General features: G+C 38.5%; 2 gene segments (V, D, J or C); one reads left to right on the plus strand and one right to left on the minus strand.

The window, feature by feature from the left end:
* Window positions 1-1875: 1875 nt before the first annotated feature.
* Window positions 1876-3232, minus strand: LOC130414710 (immunoglobulin kappa constant-like). The segment is given in 2 exon segments: window positions 1876-2198; window positions 3229-3232. Coding segments are annotated over 2 exon segments (327 nt in total).
* Window positions 3233-3545: 313 nt separating this feature from the next.
* Window positions 3546-4606, plus strand: LOC130414625 (Ig kappa chain V region K16-167-like). The segment is given in 2 exon segments: window positions 3546-3664; window positions 3783-4606. Coding segments are annotated over 2 exon segments (366 nt in total).
* Window positions 4607-25251: the final 20645 nt, after the last annotated feature.

The following is a 25251-nucleotide window of genomic DNA, read 5'->3' on the forward strand; positions in this document are numbered from 1 at the left end:
GCTCCTTCCCTCCTTTTATTGAACCTCGTTACATTGGTATGTAATGCTAAACATTCATCACATGACAGCAGTTTTAAATTTTAGCTGCTTTCAATGGCCCTGATTGGAGGTTGCTGGGAGGGTGTTTGTGGGGAGTCGGAAGGCTTGTTGTTTGTGGGTGGGGGGATTTTATTTGTTGTGGCTGTGTGGGTCTGGTTTGGTCTTGTTTTGTGGTCGATGTCGGACAACAGAGGAATAAAGTTATGCCATAACTATTTTCCCTGGTTTTTCCTCCGTTTTCTGGCGTCGTTCAAGGTGTGGGACCGAGTTGGACCTAAATGTTTTCGGCGAGTGGGACTTGCTGGGTCGCGGGTTGTCCTCTGATGACATTAATTGAATTTTTCATTTACTAGATATTATTTATAAGAATGATCTTATTTGCTCTATAAACACCATGCCCTGTGCTTTGTTTTACCTTTCTGTGTTTTTCTGTTCTTCTTATTTGCCCCTGTAAAGCTGCTTTGGAACAATGTATATTGTGAAAAGCGCTATATAAATAAACTTGAATTGAATTTATGCTGTATCCTTGTTGAAATTTCCGGTGTTAAAATAGACCGTGTTACATTACTTGCCAAAGTGTGTAAATATAGTTGCAAGTGAAAAAACCCACAATCTGTCTGACGCTTGTTTTCAGTGCTCGGAAGACAGCTCCTGATCAATAAACAGAGCAAAAAATGGCCAGGGAAACACCACATAGATAAACAAGTGTGATTGTTTCCACCGCACGAGAGTTGACGTTAAGCGTTACACGTTAACGCCCTACAAGATGAAAAGCGAAATACCCTAAATTTCCCTAAATCACTCAAAATCACCACTTGAGTCGTATACAAACGAAACATACTTAATGTATGAGTTTATAAACACTCATAACAGCCATAGACAAAAATGTTTCTTACTTACCGACAACTCAACTTTGCTGGAACTACAAGAAAATGCCGTCGTCCAATCTGCTCACAACTGCCAACCAGCGAGGGGGTAGGGGGCCCGGTCAGTCGAAAACTTTTTTATTGAGCCATTAAACTTAAAGTTTTACCCACATTCGACTATGCCTGCAGAAGTAGTAGAAGATACATACATTTTTACAGTACTCCACTAAATCTTAAATAATTAAAGTATGTTGCAATTAAACAGTTTAATTTGAAGTTACATCGGGCCTAACAGTGTAGACGCACAATAGATGGTTATGTCACTGCACACAAGAAACCTGGCTGTCAAGGATTCACATATGAGACTGTCATGACCCTGTCCACAAGAAACTGGAAGACAACCTGACTAGAAGGTCAAACTTCCTTCTAAATGTTATGCATGTAAACACTTGTAAACAGATTTTGTAAAGTAGATTTTTTATAGATATTTGTTTATTTTTCCCATGTTAACTAAATGTGTCGTATATCAGAGTGAAGAGTTGATAATAATACATTCATGAGGTCAGTATGATGTGTATGAGACCAACTCATGAATAATGTGTCAAACAAGTGAAAGTGACTTGTGGTTATTCATTTGACAGTTTGGTTTAGTTCTTCATCTGCAGGTGTTTTCATGGTTCATTGAGTGATGTTTATTTATAATAAAGAGCTGATGTTCTGATCTGTCACAAAAGACAAAATGAGTCATGAAGATTCAATATGATTTTATTTGATGAATTTTGATGAAACACAATCAGCAGTGAATGAATAAAGCACACATGCACTGGTTTGTGGTGTTGTTTGTGAAAAGCAGAGCAGATGTCAGATGAGAGAGAGAATGAATGTAGAAACACATGTGAGACATGAGTGAGACTCAGATGAGAACAGAAGTCAGAGGAGAGAGAGAGAGAGAGAGAGAGAGAGAGAGAGTCTAGTGTGAACACTCATCATCTCTCCTGAATTCTCCAGTGACTGTATGACTGGGATCTTTGTGTTTGGCCTCACAGCTCACTGAGAGCACTGAGCTCCACTCCTGCTCAGAGAGAGTCAGACTGCTGCTCCAGCTGTACAGACCGTCCTTCTCCAGGAGCCCAACACTGCTGTCCTGAGATCTGCTGCTCCCGTCCACCTTCCACATCACACTCCAGTCTGAGGGGAAACCCTTGTTGAGCACACACATCAGTGTTGCTGTTTTCTTTGTGGAAATCTCTTCACTGGAGGGCGGCAGGACGCTCACTTTAGGACGAGTGAAGCCTGACAAACACACAATAGTCAGAAACTCACAAAGAGAAACAAATAAGATACTAATAATAAGTAAATAAAAATTAAATATTGAATTCATGTTAAACTAAATATTCATAGAGTATTCACAAATGTTTACAAGTGCACTGAATCACCAATATAATGTTTGTAATTGATTTTAGATTTTAGAAATGATCAGTGTGGAAAACATTTTACCTTTGTGACATTTATTTATTTTGATTAAAGATTAAAATAGAAATTAGAAAGTACCTGTAACATCAAATACAGTGACAAAGTCTTAACAACATTTCAAATAATCATAAAGTCAAATAACTGGTTTTGAAAAATATAACCTAACAATATATTAAATACAATAAATAAATACAAATTTGATATTTTTTTGTAACACAGAATACATTTAATTTGATTTTCTATTTTCACAATGCAAGTTGTATACATTTAAGAGCACACTCATTTTTTTTAAGTTTTACAAAAGTGAGCAAAAATTTATTCAGAATAGGAATCTGTGCAAATTATTTCAAAACAATTATTTTCATCCTTCCAGATTAACTACATAATTATGTAAAAATCATTTAACACAACATGAACACAAAGAAAAAAAAATCCCAGGGTCTCCATTTGAGATTTGTAAGTGCAATATTACAAAGTCATGAATATGATTAAAAAATATATATATATATATATATATATATATATATATATTGTGTTGATCTTTACATGCGACAGCAGAAATCTGTTATAATATTATTGAATGTTTTTACTTACTGCCAACATCCAGTCTGGTGCCGCTGCCGAAAGTCCACCACAGTGATACAAACTAATAGAGCGACTGTACAAAAACCTCTGAACGCTTCAGTAACTGCACTATAAACACATCACAAACACATCTTTACACTTTATCACACATTCACACATCATACACATTACATTATATATAATCTCCTGGTTATTTATGACAAAAATATGAACATATTTTACAAAAGCTTGTGTCATTTTTTCAAGAAAATCCTGAGATACCCACTCATGACAAGTTTAAATTCTCATTTCTGACATTTCATGACCTCAAATCATTGCAGTCAAATTGATGTTAAGATATAAATACAACATCATAATCAATAATATTAGAAACATATGAAAATGACATATACAAGTATCTTTATTAAAACACACATAGTATTTATATTACACATAACACACAATATTCACATGATCTTAAAGATACAGAACACATCACAAGTCCAGTGTTTGTCTGTGTTGAGGTAAATGATACAAGTAGAGAGTGAGTTTGCATTGTGATCACGTGCTTCAGTGCTCTGAGAGTGTTTATAGTGCTGTGAGTTTAACACTTCATGACTGACAACACAACACAACACAATCTTCAGCATCACACAAACCAACAAGAACAACAATGACTTTCAGCATCATCTTCATCTGGACACTCACAGTGTTTATTACAGGTGAGACATGAAGACTTAATCTGACTTGTTTTTATTTCTGTTGTATTTGTCGTGCTTGTTTTAGTATATGATGTTAATACAGTTTAATACACAAATTGTTTATATTTTGTGTTTTCAGAATCCAGAGGAGTTACTCTGACTCAACCTAGAGTGAAAAGTGTTCAACAGGGACAAACAGCTACAATAGAGTGTCATATAGATGTAGGAATATATAGAGACAACTTATTCTGGTATCAGCAGAGACCGGGAGAAGCTCCTAAACTCCTCATATATGACATCAGAAGCCTCCAGTCTGGAGTATCATCTAGATTCAGTGGCAGTGGAACAGCAAGTACTGGAAAAGATTTTACTCTGAGCATCAGTGGAGTTCAGACTGAAGATTCAGGAGATTATTACTGTCAGAGTTATCACAGTGGTAATGTGTTGACACAGTGATAAAGAGTCGTACAAAAACCTCCGTCAGTCAGACTGAACAGTGACTGCACTGATACACCTGACACATACTGCAGCTGATCATACAACACACACAAAACACTGATCACTAATGACAAAGCACTGTTTTTTGTAATTATGAAGATAATCAAAAAATATCTTTAACATTCATACTGACTACTGAAATATCAGATTATTTTTAATTTCCATAATTCATATTACTGACTCCTTTATATAAGATGTTTTTCTCTGTTTGTGTGTGTTCTTGTAACCAACATATCTAATGATCTTTATGAGATAAACGTTATGATCAGATGCACAAACAGCTGCTGTTCATCATCACAACATTTGTCAAGAGAGTTCAGTGTTCACACCAGTCAAGAGAAAAAATACATTTACATTTTGATCATAATATTCTTTTAGTTAAATTCATGATTTATATCAATCATATATGTGCACAAACAACTTTATAACATAGTAATAAATATATTGTCTTTTTGGTTTACAGTATGAATATAGGCTGAGGAGTGCATGTACAGCACACAGTATAATTTTAAACATAATATTCATGTGTGAACTTTAATAAAACTAACAATAAAGAAGTGAAACTTGTGTGTTTCAGTTCAGATGATTGAACCAATCAAACAGTGACACTGAGAGTGTTGAGCTGAAAATCACATTTGCATTGACAGGATGAAGAGACTCTGATGTTCTCAGAATAGATCAGCTCTGTCTCCAGAGATCATGTTCACAACACAACACCTGCATTTCACATTTACTGCTACATGAACCTTTACACAACTATTAAAACTATTAAGAATCATGATACAGGACATTCCTGCACAAACACACATGTGCTTTTCTCTGTTGTCTGAATGAAGCTGTTAGACACAAATGTAACATGTTCAGAAGCTTTATTGAATGTTTCAGTAAACACAGCACATTGAAAGATGTCACAGTGGTTTGACACACGAGCTCTCTTTCAGTATTGATCTGCTGCACTAGACTCATGAATGATGTCTGACACTCAGATACGACTCATCAACACTCACAGCCGCTATTGTGAATCTTGTTTATGGTGTTTGACTCTACAAACATACACCCCTCTCTCTTCCCAGCGTGCTTTGCTGAGGGTCAGGATGCTACTGCGGCTCTATTGGCCGTCCTGCTCACTCTCTTCACAGGTGTGAACCCCTTCAGTGACCTCAGACCCGTCAAGTGTCCAACTAACATGGTCTCACCCCTCATCGTCATATATCGACGTTTGGTCATTGCCCCCTGGCGTCAACATCCGAGGCAGTAGGTAACCCCTTTGTGTCTCTTTTCAATGTAAATGGCTGTCCGATACACTTCAATGTAAATCCCTCACCTTCGGATTCTGACGCGGGGGTCAACTAACGAATCTCTCGCATGTGCTGGAAAGTTTTGATTTTCATGATCATCAACACAAAATATCTTGACTAGATGTAGGCATTATCTTTTGATAAAAATACAACAGCTTTTAGGCTACAGAGGATAATCTTTTTTTTGACGCATCCAGGGGCTCAAAATCGATTTGCGCTCTTAATAAAAAGTGTTTTGCCTGGAATATTTGTTATATTGCTTTTATACAACAGCTCCATTACCAACTAACAAAGTTTTAAGACATAAAATTGTGTTTTCTACCGTTTAGTTTTCATTTACCTTCGTTTATTGTCTGCCCCACAAAAGATCCAAACATCCAATCAGAAATTGATAAATAGTTTGACCGGACCTAATTGTTGTATATAATAATAATAATTAGTATTATGATTGTTCTTGCATCTGTATCCTACTTCACATTGGACAATCAACTACTTCAGCAGTGATACATCATTGCATGCGATGATCCCAAGCACCGTTGCGTTTTTTGATTTCCATTCATAAGTTTTGCACTCAATCTAGAATGAGACATATTAGATATTTGCCTAAACAAAAACAACCACCTCATGCCATAAAGTTGTTGCCAGTTGTTGTGTTTTTGTGTTTGGTAATATTTTAGCACACTGTAGTGATGTCATGGTATTGAGATGAGCATAATATAAACTTGTTGCACAAAATGAAATGTGCGCATTCTGCTACACATTGTTAGATAAAAGTTAGCCAAGGGTTAGGCCCTGTTGGTTACAAAATTAAAATAGCTGTGATAGGCATTTCTGATTTCAAACATGATATTCTTTGTTGCTACTAAATAGCTAGTTGCTAACGAGTTATGCCACATTCTACTGCCATATTCATAATTATAATATAGATAAAAGTGTCTGCATAGAACCTATAGACATAGACATGTAAACACAATCGAAACTCTGTCTTCAGATGTAATGTGTGTGTGTGTGTGTGTGTGTGTGTGTGTGTGCGTGAGTGAGTGTGTGTGTGGCCATGTTTTTATATCCCGGTGGGGACCTAAACCTGAACGCCTTGTGTGTTAGTGTATTGTAATGTGTAGTTTAGTTATACTGATTTAATTTTATTTTTATCAACAGATTCTCAAATACAATTTATCTACTAATAAATAGCAGCTGACTAAAAAAGTTACTTTTAAGAGCTATGTTTGTATTGTCTTTCTCCCTGTTCTCGTTTTTGTATTGTTGACTCTCTCTGCCTATCTATTCCCCTTCCTCCCGTCCTGTCCTCTCCTCTCCCCTCTTAGTGGTGTGTTTGTTCTTGTGCACTTTTGCGTATTCTTGTGCACTATGTCAGATCCTAAACTGAACCAGCTCTTGGAGAAGGTCAACAGTCTTGTCAACAAGGCAGAAGACATGGATGAACTCCAAAGGCTGCATGAGGTCATCCACATGCAACAAGAGGCAGCATCATCCATCCAGCCATCCTCCAGCCACACTGCAAAAAATGACTTTCTTGCTTAGACTTTTTTTCTTGTTTTCAAGTAAAAATGTCTAAAAATTCTTGAATCAAGAAGCATTTTCTTGATTAGCATACTGACCTAACAAATTAAATCTTGTTTTTAGTAAAAATATATTAAATTTCATAGAATTTTTGTTAAAAAAAAGCAAAAAAATCTGCCAATGGGGTAAGAAAAATAATCTTGAATTGAGTGACTAAGAAAAATGTCAACCTTAATTCAAGATCATTTTTCTTACCCCATTGGCAGATTTTTTTGCTTGTTTAAACCACTAATTCACTGAAATTTCATATTTTTTCCCCAAAAACAAGACTTATTTTCTTAGGTCATTTTACTCATTGAGAAAATGTATCTTGATTTAAGAATTTGTAGACATTTTAAGTGGAAAACAAGAAAAAAAGACTAAGTTAGATAGTCATGTTTTGCAGTGCAGCCATCTGTGAGGTGGGTTAAGAGGGACAGTGGAGGGAACATTATTGATGGGAGGCCAAGAATCTCCAGAAAGCAAGCAGGTCATTCTTTTTTTTTGCATTCTGGAAAATTAAAATCTAGATTACATATCTATAAAATATATATAACATGTCACCAAGTTATGGGTCTGAATTAGAAAATACATGATTATTATTATTTAACATACTTACTATACACACTATAAGGAAAAGCAATGCCAAAACTTTGTGTCATTATGTTTAAATGACCCGAGTTGGACCCTACTTGTACGTGGCTTTGGATAAAAGCGTCTGCCAATTTTTGCCAATTTTCTACATTTCTAAGCAAAAGACAAACTGGACATAGAGGTGGTTCCCCTTTCAGGGCTTTGGAAACCTGTGTGGAAATGACCAATGACTTTCTCTCCCATAAACGCTGATATGTCCTATTTTTTTCCCTAGACTGAAAACATTGTGTTAATTTATAATAGGAATGTAATATACATTTATATATTTTTATGTTAGTACGATAGATAAAACAGTTAATACACACTTCAGAATGACTGTTGTTCATTGATTTACTCTGTTGTTGAATAACCTGTTTTTTTTTAATACTGTCCATTGTTTAAACAATGTCTTTCCTTCAAGAGCTAAAGCGCTCACTGTGGGAAAACTAAACTCTAAAACCTAAATAATTTCTGATCAGTCGATGAAGCCATGAAGAATATCAGGTCTTAAAAAGCTGACAGTAAATATGTATGTTAGTCGTTATCTTCTATCCTCAAACTTTTCTCATAAATGCTTCTTTTTTTAAGTGTGTCTTGTACCCTTGGAGATGCCAGAGAGAATATGTAGCTGTCCTTTGAGCTTAAGTGTCATCACTGGAAAACCCATTGCTGTGGTTGATTACAATAAATGGTAAGAAGAACTTTGGGGATGCGCGTCATTTCCGCTCACCCGTTCTTTACTACCTTGTTCAGCCCTTTGTATAAGGCAGGGTGTCCGATTTCTCTTAGCCGTTGTTGATGTTCAAATCAAAAACAAACACATCAATACTCTTCTGCTTTTATCAGTGCTTGGCTCAGCTAATGTCCGTCCTGTGCACTGTGCACCTTACTGGTGATTGGCTACAAGTTTGTCTTGGTACTCTGCCTGACTAAGTGTGATACAGAAATCGTTACCCCGCCTTTAAAAGTATTTAACGAGTAATCCATCCAATTTGATAATTCGAATTTCAGTAATGCACATAAGAAATTCAATTGGAAACACCTGCAAATATGGATCAGTCCCTTAAAGGAAATTTAAATTTTGATTCGCTTGAGGGGGTGGATAAACTCTTCAGGTGAATAAGTCATAATGCAATTAAAGTTGATGGAAACAGTTTAATTAGCACATATGCACATTTACCATGTTTCTATCCATAGTGTAGCATTTGTCATTTCCACAGCAATCTATCGTTTTAGCAGTCACCAGAATGGTTAGCTATTACTAGCTAATGGCTAATATTCACGGGAAAAAAAATAAAACAGACATCCACTCTCTTTGGATTCAGGATACGAACTCCCGTTACGCTTTTATTCTGCGCATGCTCACAATTAACATTCTTGTGCGTGCAGGCACATGACATCACAGACACATGACATGGCTTTGCTACTCATAAAATAGGATATGCTCAACACTCCCACTCAAAGACATGTTTATAGCTATCTGTAGTGATAAACAAAACAAAAAAATATATATATATATATGTTTAATTTTCTAAATTAAACATTTTACATTTTGGCAGTTTTTCTACAAAAACAATAACAAAACTTCTCTGCCAATTTATGTTACTCTCCAAATAAATACCTCTTGAACTTGTCAAACTTAGCCTTCGTCATTGGCTTGGTAAAGACATCAGCTACCATGTCTGCAGTAGGACAGTACTCTATAGATATTACCCCTTCTGTGTGTGCTGACCGTACAAAGTGATACTTTATATCCACGTGTTTGCTTCTCTGTCTGCATACTGGGTTCTTTGATAAAGCTATCGCCCCCTGATTGTCCTCGTATATTTTGACTGGTACATGCAGGCTATTACTATCTATCCCTTTAAGTAGTTGTACAAGGTACATACTCTCTTGAGAAGTGGCTGCTAATGCCATATACTCAGCTTCACAGGTTTATAGTGCTACCGTTGGCTGTTTCCTACTCTTCCACGATATAAGTGGACCATTCTCATTTAAGCTGAAACAGTATCCAGTTGTACTCTTCCTGTCATTTATATCAGCTGCCCAATCAGCGTCACTGTACCCCTCAAGTTGTAAGCTTCTATCACATTTTTGGAAATGTAGTTCTTGATCCATAGTACCCTTTAAGTATCTTAATAGATGTTAGGCTATATGAGACTAGTCTTCTTTTTGATTGCACTTATGCTTTTGTTGTACTTATGCTGTCCTTATTGCTTCCATTATCTACCCCACTTGTAAGTCGCTTTGGATAAAAGCGTCTGCTAAATGACTAAATGTAAATGTAAATGTTTAGCTTAGCCCAATGCTGTTTCTTTGGTTCTGCTAGATGTTGTGATAGTTTGCTCACAATCCAGCTTAGATCAGGTCTAGTACATGTCATAATGTATATTAAGCTACCAACTATCTCTCTGTACCCTGTTGAATCAATAACCTCTCCCTCATTGTCAAAATTTAACTTTTGCTCACATGGGGTGGACCTTGGTTTGCAGTCGGACATTCCAACTTTTGCCAACATCCTCTCTATGTGTCTCTTTTGAGTCATCTTGATCTCTCCTTCACTTTGTTTAAAGTCAATGCCCAAAAAGTGTTAAAGTGGACCCATATCTTTCATCTTAAACCTTTTCTTCAACATTTCTTTTGCATCACGGAGTAAAGTGTTGTTACTCGCCTCTATGATTAAGTCGTCTACCCATACTAACAGAATCACTTTTTCTCTGTCAGATTCTCTGCTGTAGACACAATGATCAGCATAATTTTGTACAAAACCATTTTCTATCAGGTGATCATGCAATAACATGTTCCTGTTACGTCCTGACTGTTTTAAACCATACAATGATTTATTGAGTTTACACACTAAGTGTTCTCATGTTTTTGACTTGATCTCAAAACCTTCCGGTTGCTCCATATATACCTCACAGTCCATAGGAGCATGGAGGTAAGCAGTTTTTACATCCATTTGATGTAGGGTAAGATCCTCTTGTACAGCCACCTGCATCAATGCTCTTACAGATGTCATGTTAGCTGTTGGTGAAAAAGTCTCTTTATAGTCAATTCCTTTTACTTGACCATACCCTTTCGCAACATCTGGCTTTACAAGTCTCAGATCCATTTGGGCTCTCTTTTACAGTGTATACCCAACGACCTCCCACTGCTTGTTTTCCTCTTGGCAGTGTAGTTAGAATGAAAGTCTCATTCTCTGTTAAAGAATTAATTTCCTCTTTCATTGCGTCAACCCACATTTTTGATTTCTTAGAATCCATAGCCTCTTCAAATGTTTTCGGTAAATCAAAAGCCACTCTATAGAAATAATCTACATTTTCACTTTCGTCATCATTACACTCAGCTTTACACTGGTACTCCTTTAAGTATTCTGGAGCTTTTCTCCGTCTTGTAGGATACCTCATTTCTTCCTGTTCTCTCCGAGTACTATCTGTTTGGGTTTGACCTGCCTTGTCAGTCTCCTCAACAATGGACTCTTCACTTTCCTTAGGCTCTGCCTGAGCCTGGTTGATTACTTTTGGTAGTGCATCTCCATAACTCTCAATGTCATCCTCCACGTCATAATCTGTCTGAGTTTGGCAATCTGCGCTACCTTTAGTAATGAATTTGACCAGCCTATGTTTTAGGACTTTTCCTGTCTCAGAATAATACACGTTATATGCTGGACTATATTTATCGTAGCCAACAAAAATTCCCTTTATACACCTAGAATCTAGTTTCTTCTTCTCCTGCTGATACACGTAACACTCAGAACCAAATATCTTCATGTTAGATAGGTTAGGCGTCTTTCCTGTAAAAACACGGTAAGGTGTCTGCTCTAGCCTCTTAGTGTAGCACCTGTTACGGATTTGAGCTGCTGTCTGTACAGCATATGTCCATAATTGCTTTGAGAGGTTACTCTCCAAAAGCATACATCTTGACATCTCAAATAAGGTTCTCCAACCTCTTTCGGCAGTTCCGTTTTGATGAGGTGAGTAGGGTGCACTGGTCTCGTGCCCTATCCCATTACTCCTAAGTAAAGACTGGAATTCCTGCCCCATAAACTCCATCCCGTTATCAGACCTTATGCACTTTATTTTTCCATACGGTGCTACGTCTGCTATGAATTTTTCTGTAGCTTTTGTTGTGTCACTCTTTGCTTTGATAAAATATGGAAAAATCATCCCACTGTAATCATCAGTAAATGCTATCGCATACCTGTATCCTTCTTTATCTGCTGGTTCAATAGGACCGCATAGATCTGTATGCACTAGCTCTAATACAGTTGTAGCTTTAGCGTCTGCTTGTCTATTTCTGCTTTGCGTAAACTTGCCCTGTGTGCATATTTCACAGTTTTGATTTGACTTATCATGTTTCCCTTTTATAGACATTCCTTCGACTACTTTCTCTAATTTGACAACATCATCAAAATTACAATGACGAAGTATTTTGTGCCACGTTTGAATGTCATGACAACCATACACTTCATCAACATTTTCATCTTCTACTGTGTTAAGGTAATACAGCCTACCATACACGTCCATTTTGAACTTTGTGCCATCCTCGTTTAAAAGCCAGTTATCACCGTCCTTGAAGTGTACCTCGGCTCCGTTAGCTGTCGCAGCTTTAACCGAAAAAATGTTCTGTGGAAATGATGGAATGTAAAGTGCTTGCTTGAGTCTCGTTCTCACTCGTCGTCCCTCGCTGTCCAGCAATTAGACTTCAGCATCTCCTTTCATCTTTGCTTTCCCACTCGCCTTGGTCCCGTCGGCAAGCTCGATCATGTGATCCTCGGGTTTGAAGCTCTTATCCACAGTTTTAAACTTTGTGGCGTCGTTGATCATGTGCGTTGTTGCGCCGCAGTCGACCATCAGACCCTTCTTTTCTGTTCTTTGTGCAGGACAGTCACTCGCGTTGAAGAAGCAGAAAGGTGTAGACTCTGTCACCGTCTCTCCATCAGCTTTCTTCACATGGTCACGGCTTCGTCCTCGACCACGTGCCCTTCTTCGTTGTGGCGTGTCCCATTTTCGTTCTTCTCTTCTTGCCTGGGATTCGTCAGGACATGTTCTGGCCATGTGTCCCAGTTTACCGCATGTGTAGCACTCGACATCCGCCATGTTGATTTTCTTTCCAGTCCCTCTTCCTCGAGACCACGTTGCTATGCTAGTTTTCATCACGTTGTCTCCTCCTACATTCACGTCACTCTTCCCATATTTTTCAGTACTCTCATAACTTCACAGTTTTGTTTTAAACTCACCGAACGTTACAATGTCATTTGTTTGGGTGATGTGCACGACGAATGGCTTATATGAATATATTATAGCCTCTCCGTTCTTAGACTCATCTTCCGCGAGAGCTGCTTCGTCTTCCTCGTCTATAAGTGGGTCCTCCAGGATAACTTCTCTGAGGCCTCTCAACTCCATGTGCGCGAGGAATCTTGTTTGCCAGAGTTCGTAATTTTTCTCGTCGCCGTCGAATAAAAGTCTGAACCATCTTTGGCCTGCATGACAGGGCCCATAACCTGTAGCATTTGTCATTTCCACAGCAATCTATCGTTTTAGCAGTCACCAGAATGGTTAGCTATTACTAGCTAATGGCTAATATTCACGGGAGAAAAATAAGACAGACATCCACTCTCTTTGGATTCAGGATACGAACTCCCGTTACGGTTTTATTCTGCGCATGCTCACAATTAACATTCTTGTGCGCGCAGGCACATGACATCACAGACACATGACATGGCTTTGCTACTCATATAATAGGATATGCTCAACACATAGATCCTGGAGACATTTTGATCCCACAGCTGGTCAGAACACGCACCTTGATTAGTCTAATGTCCATTTTAATTCACATTACACAGTTGATGGAAATAGACACAGATGCGCATATTCTTGAGCTGTGTTTTCATCAATGCGAATATCAAATGCAAATAAGTTTGATGGAAACCTCACAAGTGTCCTCCTGATGTCAAAGTTTCCATCTTTAGTGTCAGAATTAAGTGTGCATATACATTTCTTTCCTTTTCCCAGGCCGATATGATCTCAACTTGCAAGAGTTAAAATGTGAGTTATGTCAAGCCACATGGAGTGGAGATTAACTACTGGCAATTTTCAACAGTGTATGCTACAGACATCCTATTTTCCTTTGAGGAGTTGAAGATCACAGCATCTGTGATATCCAGCCAAGCATTTCTTAGTTCATTGCTAGATCAACGAACTGTTCGCTTTGGCCATGAAACTTTTTGTGGTGACAATCTTAGAGTAACTCACAATTGTAATATGATGTCAAGTACACATGAACATTTATACTGTTTAGGGAAAGTGTGTGTGTTAAATTTAGACCCTTTGTCAGAGGTGTGGCAGGGTAAGAGAATCGACGGACACAAGTCGGCTGATGTAAACAAACTCGAAGGGGAATTCATTAACAAAAGAGTGCACAAACACAATTGTAGCCGTGGCGTCAGTTCGGTGCCTCGAAAAGCTGCCGTCTGGTGTCCGTAGGTAGTCCAGTCTCTTGTGTATCACTCGCTTGAATTTACAGAGTAGAACAGATAATATGTTAGTTCTGTCTCGAGTGCGAGCACCGAGTGTGCTGCCTGAGCTCTCTTTATGCCTGGCAGTTAATCGGCAACAGGTGTGGATGATTAGCTGCCGGCCTGTTTTCCAGGTGACGCTGATCTAGGACCTGTACCCGTGCCACAGAGGTGTATAAACAACTTGTGCTGTCATGTAGTTCGCACTTGTCATGTAGAGTGTTTTATGAAAAAAGAATGAAGACATCAACATCTTCTCCTTTGAGGTTTAAGAAGTGGCTATTAACTTTGATGTTTTCTCCCCAATATCATTTGCTGATCACAGAAATGTTCATTTGGAAACATTTCTTTGGCTAGAGATGTAGACTGTCAGGTTCTTCTTCAGGTTATTTTCCTTTGATGTTTATTATCAGAGGTCATGAAAGAGTACACACATCACAATGTTTTATCTGTTTTAGAGCATCTTATTACAATGTAAAGTGGTCTTTAATTTCTTCATTAGATGTTTCTCTTTAACTTTTTTGAAACGGACTGGAAAGGTCATAGCAGACAGCTTCAGAAAAAGGTTTTTGGAATGGGAGGCTGTCCGGAAAGACCACTTTAACTGCCCAGCATGCACCCCAAACATGCTTGCTGTCTCTGTTGATGGAAACTGTAAGCACTATAGATTGATGCAACAAGGTACAAAATACAGTGTTTTGATTGATAGTTCATCATTTTGAAAGTAACTTTGCTGAAGATCACAATAATAATCATACGAATATTAAAAGGCAATATATGTCTTTTTAGATAAGAGGAACAAGCCATCTTTAATGGTCTCTTCATAGCCAAAGACTTTGATGTAGAAAGATTCGTAGACTTGTTCATTCATCGACCAGCCATGTAAACTTGCACAACTTGCACCACTATATTTCTACTTTTACTTGTAAAATAGCATGTCCTACATAGGAGTTTGTTTTGACTGTTAACCATCTTCCTTGTTTTAGGTCTCTTGAAGAGGTGTATGTGGGGGACAGTGGTCAGCAGCACGAGAAACATCACAGAAGTCCTCAAGCAAGGTAGATGAGGAGGGCCTAGAACTTGTTGTTGTCGGCATGGTGTTCTTCTTTGTGCCCTTAATATGTTCAGGGGGGAGATTTTGTCATACCCTATATACCTTCAAAAAAAATGCCTTGCCATCCGGTGATATTATTTGCTATGAATGTTGCATGGAATTACTGGCCTTACCTCCAGAGAGTGAGTGAGAGATGCCCTGAGCTTCAGTATCTGCTCTCAATGAAGCCATTCTGTCAGTGTTTCAGTCCAAAGCTCAAGACTTCAAATGCGAGGTAAGAAAATGTGACTGTCCATGTGATTTTCTTTACCTAAACATAAGATTGTTGCCGCTTAGATTTATTTATTTTCTTTATTATTTGAAGGTAAATTGGAGTGGGGCGTATCAGGAGGGGCCTGGTTTGACTCTTGGCGAGGAGGTGGAGCAGTGTAATGCATTTCTCTTGAGAATTGCTGTTACCACAAAGCACATAGCAAAAGCAGGTAAGGTAACCACACACTGCACTAGTTTGATAAAGTGATACAAGAAACGCCTGTGAAGAAGAGTGATAAACTTATTTTTTTGTTCTGTTTGCAGGATGCACAGAAATGCTCACAGTCATGGCCATGCGCTGGAATCAGCAAAAGACTAACAACTTGGCTTCCACACTTGCCCGCCGATTTTAAAAGATAAAGACACCAGTAATCACTTATGCAACATATAAAGCAACATGTGTATTATAAAATATATTGGCATCACACTAAACATTTAGATGTAGTGATTTTTTATTTAGCTGATATATTTTTCAGTGTGTATATATATATATATATATATATATATATTAGTGGTGGGCATAGATTAATTTTTTTAATCTAGATTAATCTAGATTAATTCCAAAATTAATCTAGATTAATCTAGATTAAAATGGCTCATTTGAATTCTGCCGAAGGCATTCAGAATATGTGTGCTACCCAAATAATGACTAAAAGTAAGTATTTGAGAACGGGTTTCTCAAGCCAGGTGGCGCATAAGACCAGGGGCTCATCTCCTGTTTCCAAAATGCATCACAAACTGCTTGAGAAAGCTGTTCTACTACGATAATTGGTGATGAAAATTAAATTATGTTCAATAAGATGAACTTGTGTTTACTTCCGCATTAGCTAAGGGATGATTTGCGTGTGGTACTTGAGACTGGAAGAGCTCCTACAGTACATCTACATTTAGTCATTTAGCAGACGCTTTTATCCAAAGCGACTTACAAAGAGTGAGGGAGCAACAAGCGATATGTCATACAGGAGCCATAATACATTAGATCTCAATACAAAGTTACTGGTTTCAACTAAAGCTAGACCACAACCTGTTGAGAGAAAGTGTTTTTTTAAACCAATTCCGCATTGCACAAGGTGCAAACAACAAGTCTTGTCGATGTTTCTATTGGGAAGCTTCTTAAAAATTAATATTCCCTGAAGCAAACCCGGCGGCTTCATAGCTGCATCCATGTTAGCACGTCACGTTTGATGCGGTAATTTCACAGTAACGTTATGTTGTGTTCAGACCAAACGCGAATGGCGTGTCAAGCGCGAGTGATTTAAATGTAATGCAAAGAGCCAATAGACCTACTTGCTGCGCGAATTCCGCGAATGAAGCCCTGGTTATGAGATGATGAGGCTGCTTCTGCTTCCGCGAATGACGCGAATCACGCGAGTTGAAAAATCTCGTTCTCGCCCCGTACAGTGCAGTTAAGCTGGTATACATCCGCGCTAAAATATCAAGGTGAAAGTCATCATAGCTTGCGTAGTATAGACCCAGCTCCCAACCCAACTTTGAGAATAGATTAACGGCGACATTTTTTTTATCGCGCGATAAGAGTCTCACTGCGTTAACGCCGTTAACTCCGTTAACGGCCCACCACTAATATATATATATAATACACACTGTGGCAAGTCGCCCATTTCCCAATAAGTGTCGCTGTGGGTACGGAGACAATCAACCCGCTCACCTGCTGGTCGTCAACACCTGCCGAACATTTCCGTAAGATATGAAACCTGGAAGAAAGGGAGAAAACGGTGAGCTATGACTCCTTATGAGATGCGTGTGTTTACCTTGTGCTCTTTTCTCTTTTCCCTTGAAGATACGAGTGCCTGACGAAGGAGATTCAAGGAGTAGGACTTTCGCCACATATTCACCCATATCACTGTGTTCCTGTTGTGAAATAAATCAACCTCCGGTCTAATTATAAACCGTGTTAGATTAATGTCTGTCCTGCCACAACACACACATCATTGCATACCATATAGGGACAATTCAAGGTTATGGAAAATGCCTTATGCAGAAAACCTGGACTTGGACACCATTATTTTGGATGACATTATTTGGCCATGGCAGCTGTCACACAGTGGTATGTACATAAGTCCATTGACGATGTGAAATAAGTATCATAGTAGCACAAAATCTTTCATCAATGTTCGCCCAGATAATGTTAGAAAACCTATTTAAATAATTTAACTTAATTTTAAAAAGTTAATGTAGAAGTTCATTTCACAATTCAGTCTTGAGCATGCCCATGTTCTCTGTAACCAGATGGGAAGAAAGACATCTTCCATGCCAACTTATAGCAGGGGGCTTTTTTATTTATTGGATTTTATTGTTTATCCATCCAAAGCCGAAGTTACTTTTGTGACCCTGCTAATTAAACATAAAAAGCTTGATTTTGAATTTGAAAGAAATCCCATGGGGGCTTATATTGAACTTGAAGCTTCTGAATCGGTATGTTCTCATGTTTTGTGTTATAATTATGAAAATCTGAAATGTAATGCCTTGTGTAGTACTGCTCTGTATAGTTTCCTATGTATTTCAAGTGTATTGGAGAACCTTCCAGTTAAAGCAGACCAAGACTATGACAACATCAATATTACAGTGGCGTTAACGTAAATGTGTATTATTCAATTCACAAACCATTAAAATACCCTTATTTTGATTATCTTGATTGTTGAGTGCTGTGAATAAAACATTCATAACACTACTAACACGTCTATTTTTTAAGTGTCTTGATACATTGATGTTTATTGTGCTAAAATAACTGCAATGTCACAAATGTTTCTAATAGTTGAATATTCTCTTCTTAAATAGTTTACTTGATACATTGTGTGTTGTCCTGAAATATGTCCAGTTTAACACATTTGACCTGTGGCAGCAATACCTTAACTCATTCAAAACCTAGTAAAACATTCACATTTTGAGTTTACTTTGTACACTGATGAGTATTATCCTGAAATATGTCCAGTGTTCCTCATTTCACTTTCTGTATAATACAACCAAATAATAATTTATTTAAAAGTCATAGAAAAAATCTTATCATGATTAAACCAAATGACAATATATTTAATGAGCAAAACCAACGCCTAAAGTTTGGGCTACTTAATATTAGATCACTAAATCCAAAAGCAGTTATTGTAAATAAAATGATCACAGACAACAGTTTTGAAATACTTTGCCTCACTGAAACCTGATTGCTTCGGTCTAAATGAGTCGACTCCACCAAGCTACGGTTATATTCATGAGCCACGTCCGGTTGGTCGAGGTGGTAGTGTCGCAACAATCTTTAGAGACTTTCTTACCATTACTCGGAGAACAATGCATACATTTAAATCATTTGAAATGCTTGTGTTGAACATAACAGTTCCAAACAAAAGTAAAAAATCATTGGTCTCTCTTACATTGGTTACGGTGTATAGACCCCCTGGGTCTTACACTAATTTTCTGATAGAGTTCGCAGACTTCTTATCGGATCTACTGGTTAACGTCGATAAAGTACTGATTGTACTTTAATATCAACGTAGATAGTGCTAACGATCCATTAGCGGTGGCGTTTAAAGAACTACTAGACTCTTGTGGTGTAACACAATACATTAATAGACCTACTCATCGCCTTAATCATACCCTAGACTTGATTATATCTCACGGAGCCGATCTAACCAATATCGATATTATACCTCAAAGCGACGATGTTTCTGATCACCATCTTATAACATGTACACTGCGCACTGCAGAAATCAGTTGTATATCTCGTTATCGACAGGGTAGAACAATCACCTCAACTACTAAAGATAGTTTCGTAAAGAACTTGCCAGATCTGACTCCTCTAATAACCTTTCCAACTAATATAGAATCGCTCGATGACATGACCAGCAACATGGGCACCACTTTCTCCTATAAATCAGGAAGGTTTAATTAAAATTATTGCAACATCCAAACCGACGACATGCTTATTAGACCCGATTCCGACTACTTAATTAAAAGAGTTACTACCTGCTGTAATTGAGCCCATTTGTAACATAATCAACTCGTCAATTAATCTAGGACATGTCCCAGGACCCTTTAAACTGGCTGCAATTAAGCCTCTTATCAAAAAAACAAATTTAGACCCAAATGAACTTGGATGCTATAGACCAATTTCAAATCTCCCGTACTGTCTAAAATACTAGAAAAAGTAGTGTCAACTCAACTGTGTACCTTCCTACAAAATAATGACATGAACGAAAAGTTTCAGTCTGGCTTTAGACCGCATCACAGCACTGAAACTGCGCTCGTTAGAATTACAAATGACCTTCTTATTGCTTCAGATAAAGGTAACATCTCACTCTTAGTCCTTCTTGACCTTAGTGCTGCTTTCGATACTGTAGACCATAAAATACTACTAGATCGTTTACACCATTATATCGGTATTCAGGGACAGGCACTGCAATGGTTCAGATCTTACTTAACAGACAGATATCAATACGTCCATTTAAATGGGAAATCGTCAAATCTTCTCTCTAATGGAGATGGTGGTCTAGTGGGTTAAACCACTGAACTGGTAAATCAAAGGTTGCTGGTTCGATCCCAGCAGCCACCACCAGTGTGTCCTTGAGCAAGACACTCTACTCCATGTTGCTCCAGGGGGATTGTCCCTGTAATAAGTGCACTGTAAGTCGCTTTGGATAAAAGCGTCTGCCAAATGACTAAATGTAAATGTAATGTAAATGTACGCAAGTAAATTATGGATTACCTCAGGGATCGGTTTTAGGACCCTTGCTTTTCTCCATATACATGCTGCCCCTCGGCAACATTATTAGAAAAAATGGAATTAGCTTCCACTGTTATGCAGATGATACTCAGCTATATATCTCATCAAGACTAGATGATTCCTTTAAGCTATCCAAACTGGCAGAGTGCATCGAGGACATAAAACATTGGATGACTAGTAATTTCCTCCTTTTAAACTCTAGCAAAACAGAAATATTACTTATAGCACCAAAATCAAGTAAACAGAATATCTCTGACTACAACCTGCAAATTGAAAGCTGCACTGTTACTCCAACAAATACAGTTAAAGACCTAGGCGTTATATTAGACGGCAACCTGTCATTTAAAAATCACATCTCAAATATCACAAAAACAGCCTTCTTCCACCTTAGAAATGTTGCCAAATCACGAAATAGTTTATGTGTTGCAGATGCAGAAAAGCTTATTCATGCATTTGTGACCTCACGGCTTGACTATTGTAATGCTCTACTTAGTGGTTGTCCTGTATCATCGATAAACAAACTACAGTTAGTTCAGAATGCAGCTGCCAGAGTTCTTACTAGGTCAATCGCTTCACTGGCTACCCATTAAGTATCGTATTGATTTTAAAATTCTTTTAATTACTTACAAAGCCCTGAACGGTTTAGCACCTACCTACTTAACAGAGCTTCTATCACATTACAACCCATCACGCTCTCTAAGATCTCAAAACTCTGGACTCTTCTTAACACCTAGAATAACTAATTCCCTCAAAGGGGGTAGAGCTTTGTCATACGTAGCACCTAAACTTTGGAATAGCCTTCCCGATACTTTTCAAAATATTTAATGCATAGTTAATGAACAGCAGCTACGCTCATTATTCTCTTTCTGCCTCCAGCTTGGGATGCCCATCCTCAACTAGAGATTATGGCAGCTACAGCTGAAAATCTCGTGCCATCCTCCTGCGAGAGCCTGTGGACTGACAGACCATCCCAGCTCCATCTCAGGCAATTCCATCACCTCCAAGAGAAAGGCGACCCTCTTACCATACCAGCTCAGGAAATTCCATCCCCAACCAAGAGCAAAAACGGATTTCTTGTCACATTAATGCTAAAGTTACAAACTTGGTTGTGGTGAGGAAGGCGGGACGAGAGCTGTAATAGTAATAGTTGGCATCAGCAGTGCGCACACCGGTCACGCATATCTCACGGAGGAAATCGGGAGCATAAGAGGATGAGTGACGGGACTGCTGACGAGAGAGGACCGGGCACGGACATATGTTTTACATTTGAATTTATGTTCTTGTGGCCGGCAGTCGACTTTGAGGTGGCTAAAGGCATTTTACTTCTGTGTTATTGTTTGTTTATTTTGATTAAACTTTATTTCTATGTTTGTCGGTTCCCACCTCCATCCTTCCTTTAATTAAACCTCGTTACACTGGTGCCGAAACCCGGGAGGAAGGAGGGGCTTCGCGGTGCTAAGTAGTTCGGGCAGTGCGGACGAGGGACTTCCGCCAGCGGCTGCCCGAGGCGGTGGTTCTGGAGCAGGGTTCAGCTGAGATGGAGAACTCTCTGCCTTGCTCCTGGCCCGAGGTGTGGTAAAGCCGTCCAAGAGGGAGCGGAGGAGTCGGCACGGTGGTCGTGAGACGGAATCCTGCTGCCAACAGCCGTGAAGGTGAGGAGCAGGAAACAGGGGACTGACTTGCTTTCAGCTGCCCTCACTCGTGGGAGCCATCGACAACCGCCAGGAGGAGGAGGATCAGGATGTCCACCAGACGTCCAGCACTACCGCATAGCACCGCGAGGAAGAGCCTCTCGGCTGGGCTGAGCGACAGTGTGTCGAGGAACCGGACCTAAAGTTTTTTCCTCTCTCCCCTCTCTCGTCCCTGTTGCTCCTGGTGCTCCCGTTTCCGTTCACTTTTCTCGTTGGTGCATACCCCCAAGCACTGCGGACGCCGAGACTGGCTCCCCGGTGATACCGCCCGGCCTGTAAGGGGCGATGGGGTATGTGGTGAGGAAGACTAGAGAGGACCGGGCATTTTACTTCCGTGTTATTTTTCCGTGTGACTAAACTTTAATAAAATGTTAGCTGGTTCCCACCTCCTTCCTTCCTTTTATTAAACCTTGTTACATTGGTATGTAATGTTGTAGTTTTTAAATTATAGCTTCATTCAGTGGCCCTGATTGGAGGTTGCTGGGAGGGTTTTTTGGGGAGTGGGAAGGCTCGTTGGTTGTGGGTGGGGGGATTTTATTTGTTGTGGCTGTGTGGGTCTCGTTTGGTCTTGTTTTGTGTTCGATGTCGGACAACAGAGGAATAAAGTTATGCCATTACTATTTTCCCTGGTTTTTCCTCTGTTTTCTGGTGTCGTTCAAGGAGTGGGACCGGGTTGGACCTAAACGTTTTCGGCGAGTGGGACTTGCTGGGTCACGGTTGGTCCTCTGATGACATTCATTTAATTATGTATTTATTAGATATTATTTATAAGAATGATCTTATTTGTTCTATAAAGACCATGCCCTGTGCTTTGTTTTACCTTTCTGTGTTTTTCTGTTCTTCTTATTTGCCCCTGTGAAGCTACTTTGGAACAATGCATATTGTGAAAAGCGCTATATCAATAAACTTGAATTGAATTTATGCTGTATCCTTGTTGAAATTGCAGGTGTTAAACGAGACCGTGTTACGTTACTTGCCAAAGTGTGTAAATATAGGTGCAAGTGAAAATACCACAATCCGTCTGACACGTTTTTTCAGTACTCGGTAGACAGCTCTTGATCAATAAACAGAGCAAAAAATGGCCACGGAAACACCACACAGATAAACAAGTGTGATTGTGTCCACCGCACGAGAGTTGACGTTAAGCGTTAGACGTTAATGCCTTACAAGATGATAAGCGAAATACCCTAAATGGTTCAAAATGATTTTTTTGTATCACTCAAAATCTCCACTTTGAGTGGTACACTGTAAAAAAAATCCTGTAAAATTTACAGTAAATTACTGGCAGCAGGGTTGCCAGCCAGTTACTGTAAAAAATGTAATTTTGAATAGCAACAGTATAATGCTGTATTTTTTACAGCCAATTGCTTGATTTTAATTTACTGTATTTAGAAGAAAAACATTATCACTGTATATCCAGTATGTTTTTCATACTGGATATACAGTGTTTATTTATTTTTTAATTGATACAAAAATACATTACAGACAAATTTTGTACCTTGTTGTACATGAAATATTTGTATTCAGTTACAACTTCATAGTAGCCAACATGGCTCTTTAAACAAGGAATGTTTAAACATTCATGTTTAAACAACAGGTTAACCAACATAACCATCATGTAACAACATCGCAAAACAAAGCCCAAGTGAGTCTGTAAAACGGTCCACATCTTGATCCATCAGAGCACAACAAGCAGCTAGAACTATGGAAAAGAAAAAAGAGAATAATGTTAGATATTTATAGTCAGAGGAAAAACAGAGGACAACATATACAGTCAGAGACAGTGAATATTAAAATGACGTAATTCAATGATGAGATCTGTGTGTGTGTGTGTGCTTCTGACTTTTCATCGATTTCACTGAAAATTCATCATTGTGTTTAGAAGAGCGGCAACAAGTGGGTTCACTGCAACCTGTTTCTTCTGTATCCTGGCATTTTAGATGACGCTTCCTCTTGTTCCACTCTATGGATTAATATCTACAAAGAGTCAGGAAAAACAAAATGTTATATATTAAATATACAAAATATATTATATTAAAACACATGAATTAAATGATCAGCTTGCTAGTGTTAAATATGGGAGACTTCTAAATAATTTCCAAAAAATCCATCTCTCGTTGAGAAATATTGTTTTAAAGGTCTTAACAGGTATATAACATTAACATATCTATAAAATGCAGGTAAGGAAGTTGTTCAACTAATACCTTTCAGTGGACTCCAAGAGACACGCTGACCCATCCTGGTACTCAAGATTGAATATGTAACATGCTATGAACAGAGTGGGAAGGCCAGACATGAAGCTGTGATGAGCACCGTCACACACAACTTAACCTTCAGTAGTCAGCATCCAGTGGCCTGCAAGTGTGTCCTAAAACAAACAATACCACATGTGACAATAGTTAATAGTGACTATACAATTTTATCTTTAAGCTTTTTACATTTAAACTACATTTTAGTATAAGTGACTCTACAAACAAACTCTAAGCAAATTACACAGAGTCATTTACACTTAAAACCGTACTTATACAGAAATGTAAGCCAACTAATGTTAGGGATGTCACGATCAAGAAATTGTCACACTGGTATTTGTAACGGGCCGTCTCACTCCCACCATCCAACGGTCCTATTTGGTGGACAGTCCTGCTCTAACCATGAGGGTGTCGGTAACGTCTTTTGCTACAGCTCTCAGCTGGCCTCCGTTACATATACTGTATATCTAGCTGATTACGTACATTAATCACTTTACCGGGCTATCCTCCGTAAACATCCACTTACCTCAAGCTTTGGTGACTCGTTTTAATTTGGGCTCTCTATTTAACGGATAACTGCATTTGCACATTTGAATAACACCACAAAATAATCACGACCGAGTGTGGTATCCCAACTGTCGAAGCATGTAACTTATCGTGTCCACGGCCGTTGCGATGTTCAACATTAAAAAATATTACCAATATGAAACGCGAATGTAGATACCTCTATATAACATTACCAGTATGATAGTTACCAAATATGGAAAAAAGTACTTAATACGTCACTTACCACAGGTGTGAATCACTCATTTTGCGCACTACCCCAATCTCGACTGTTGAAGATCATCCCGGCATTGAAGATTTGAAATTTACAGCAATATTCTGTACATTTGAGTTAATCCGTCACGTGACCCCAGAATGCATTGCACTTTACAGCAATATTCTGTATTATTTAAAAAACAGTCATCTTCTGTAAAATAACGCTGTAGTTTTTACAGCAATTCGTTACAGTGTATCAGACCCATTTATTTGACATTTGTTTTCATTGTTGTTGGGTTCTCTGC

Source organism: Triplophysa dalaica, chromosome 24, assembly GCF_015846415.1.
Source record: "Triplophysa dalaica isolate WHDGS20190420 chromosome 24, ASM1584641v1, whole genome shotgun sequence".
NCBI lineage: Eukaryota > Metazoa > Chordata > Actinopteri > Cypriniformes > Nemacheilidae > Triplophysa > Triplophysa dalaica.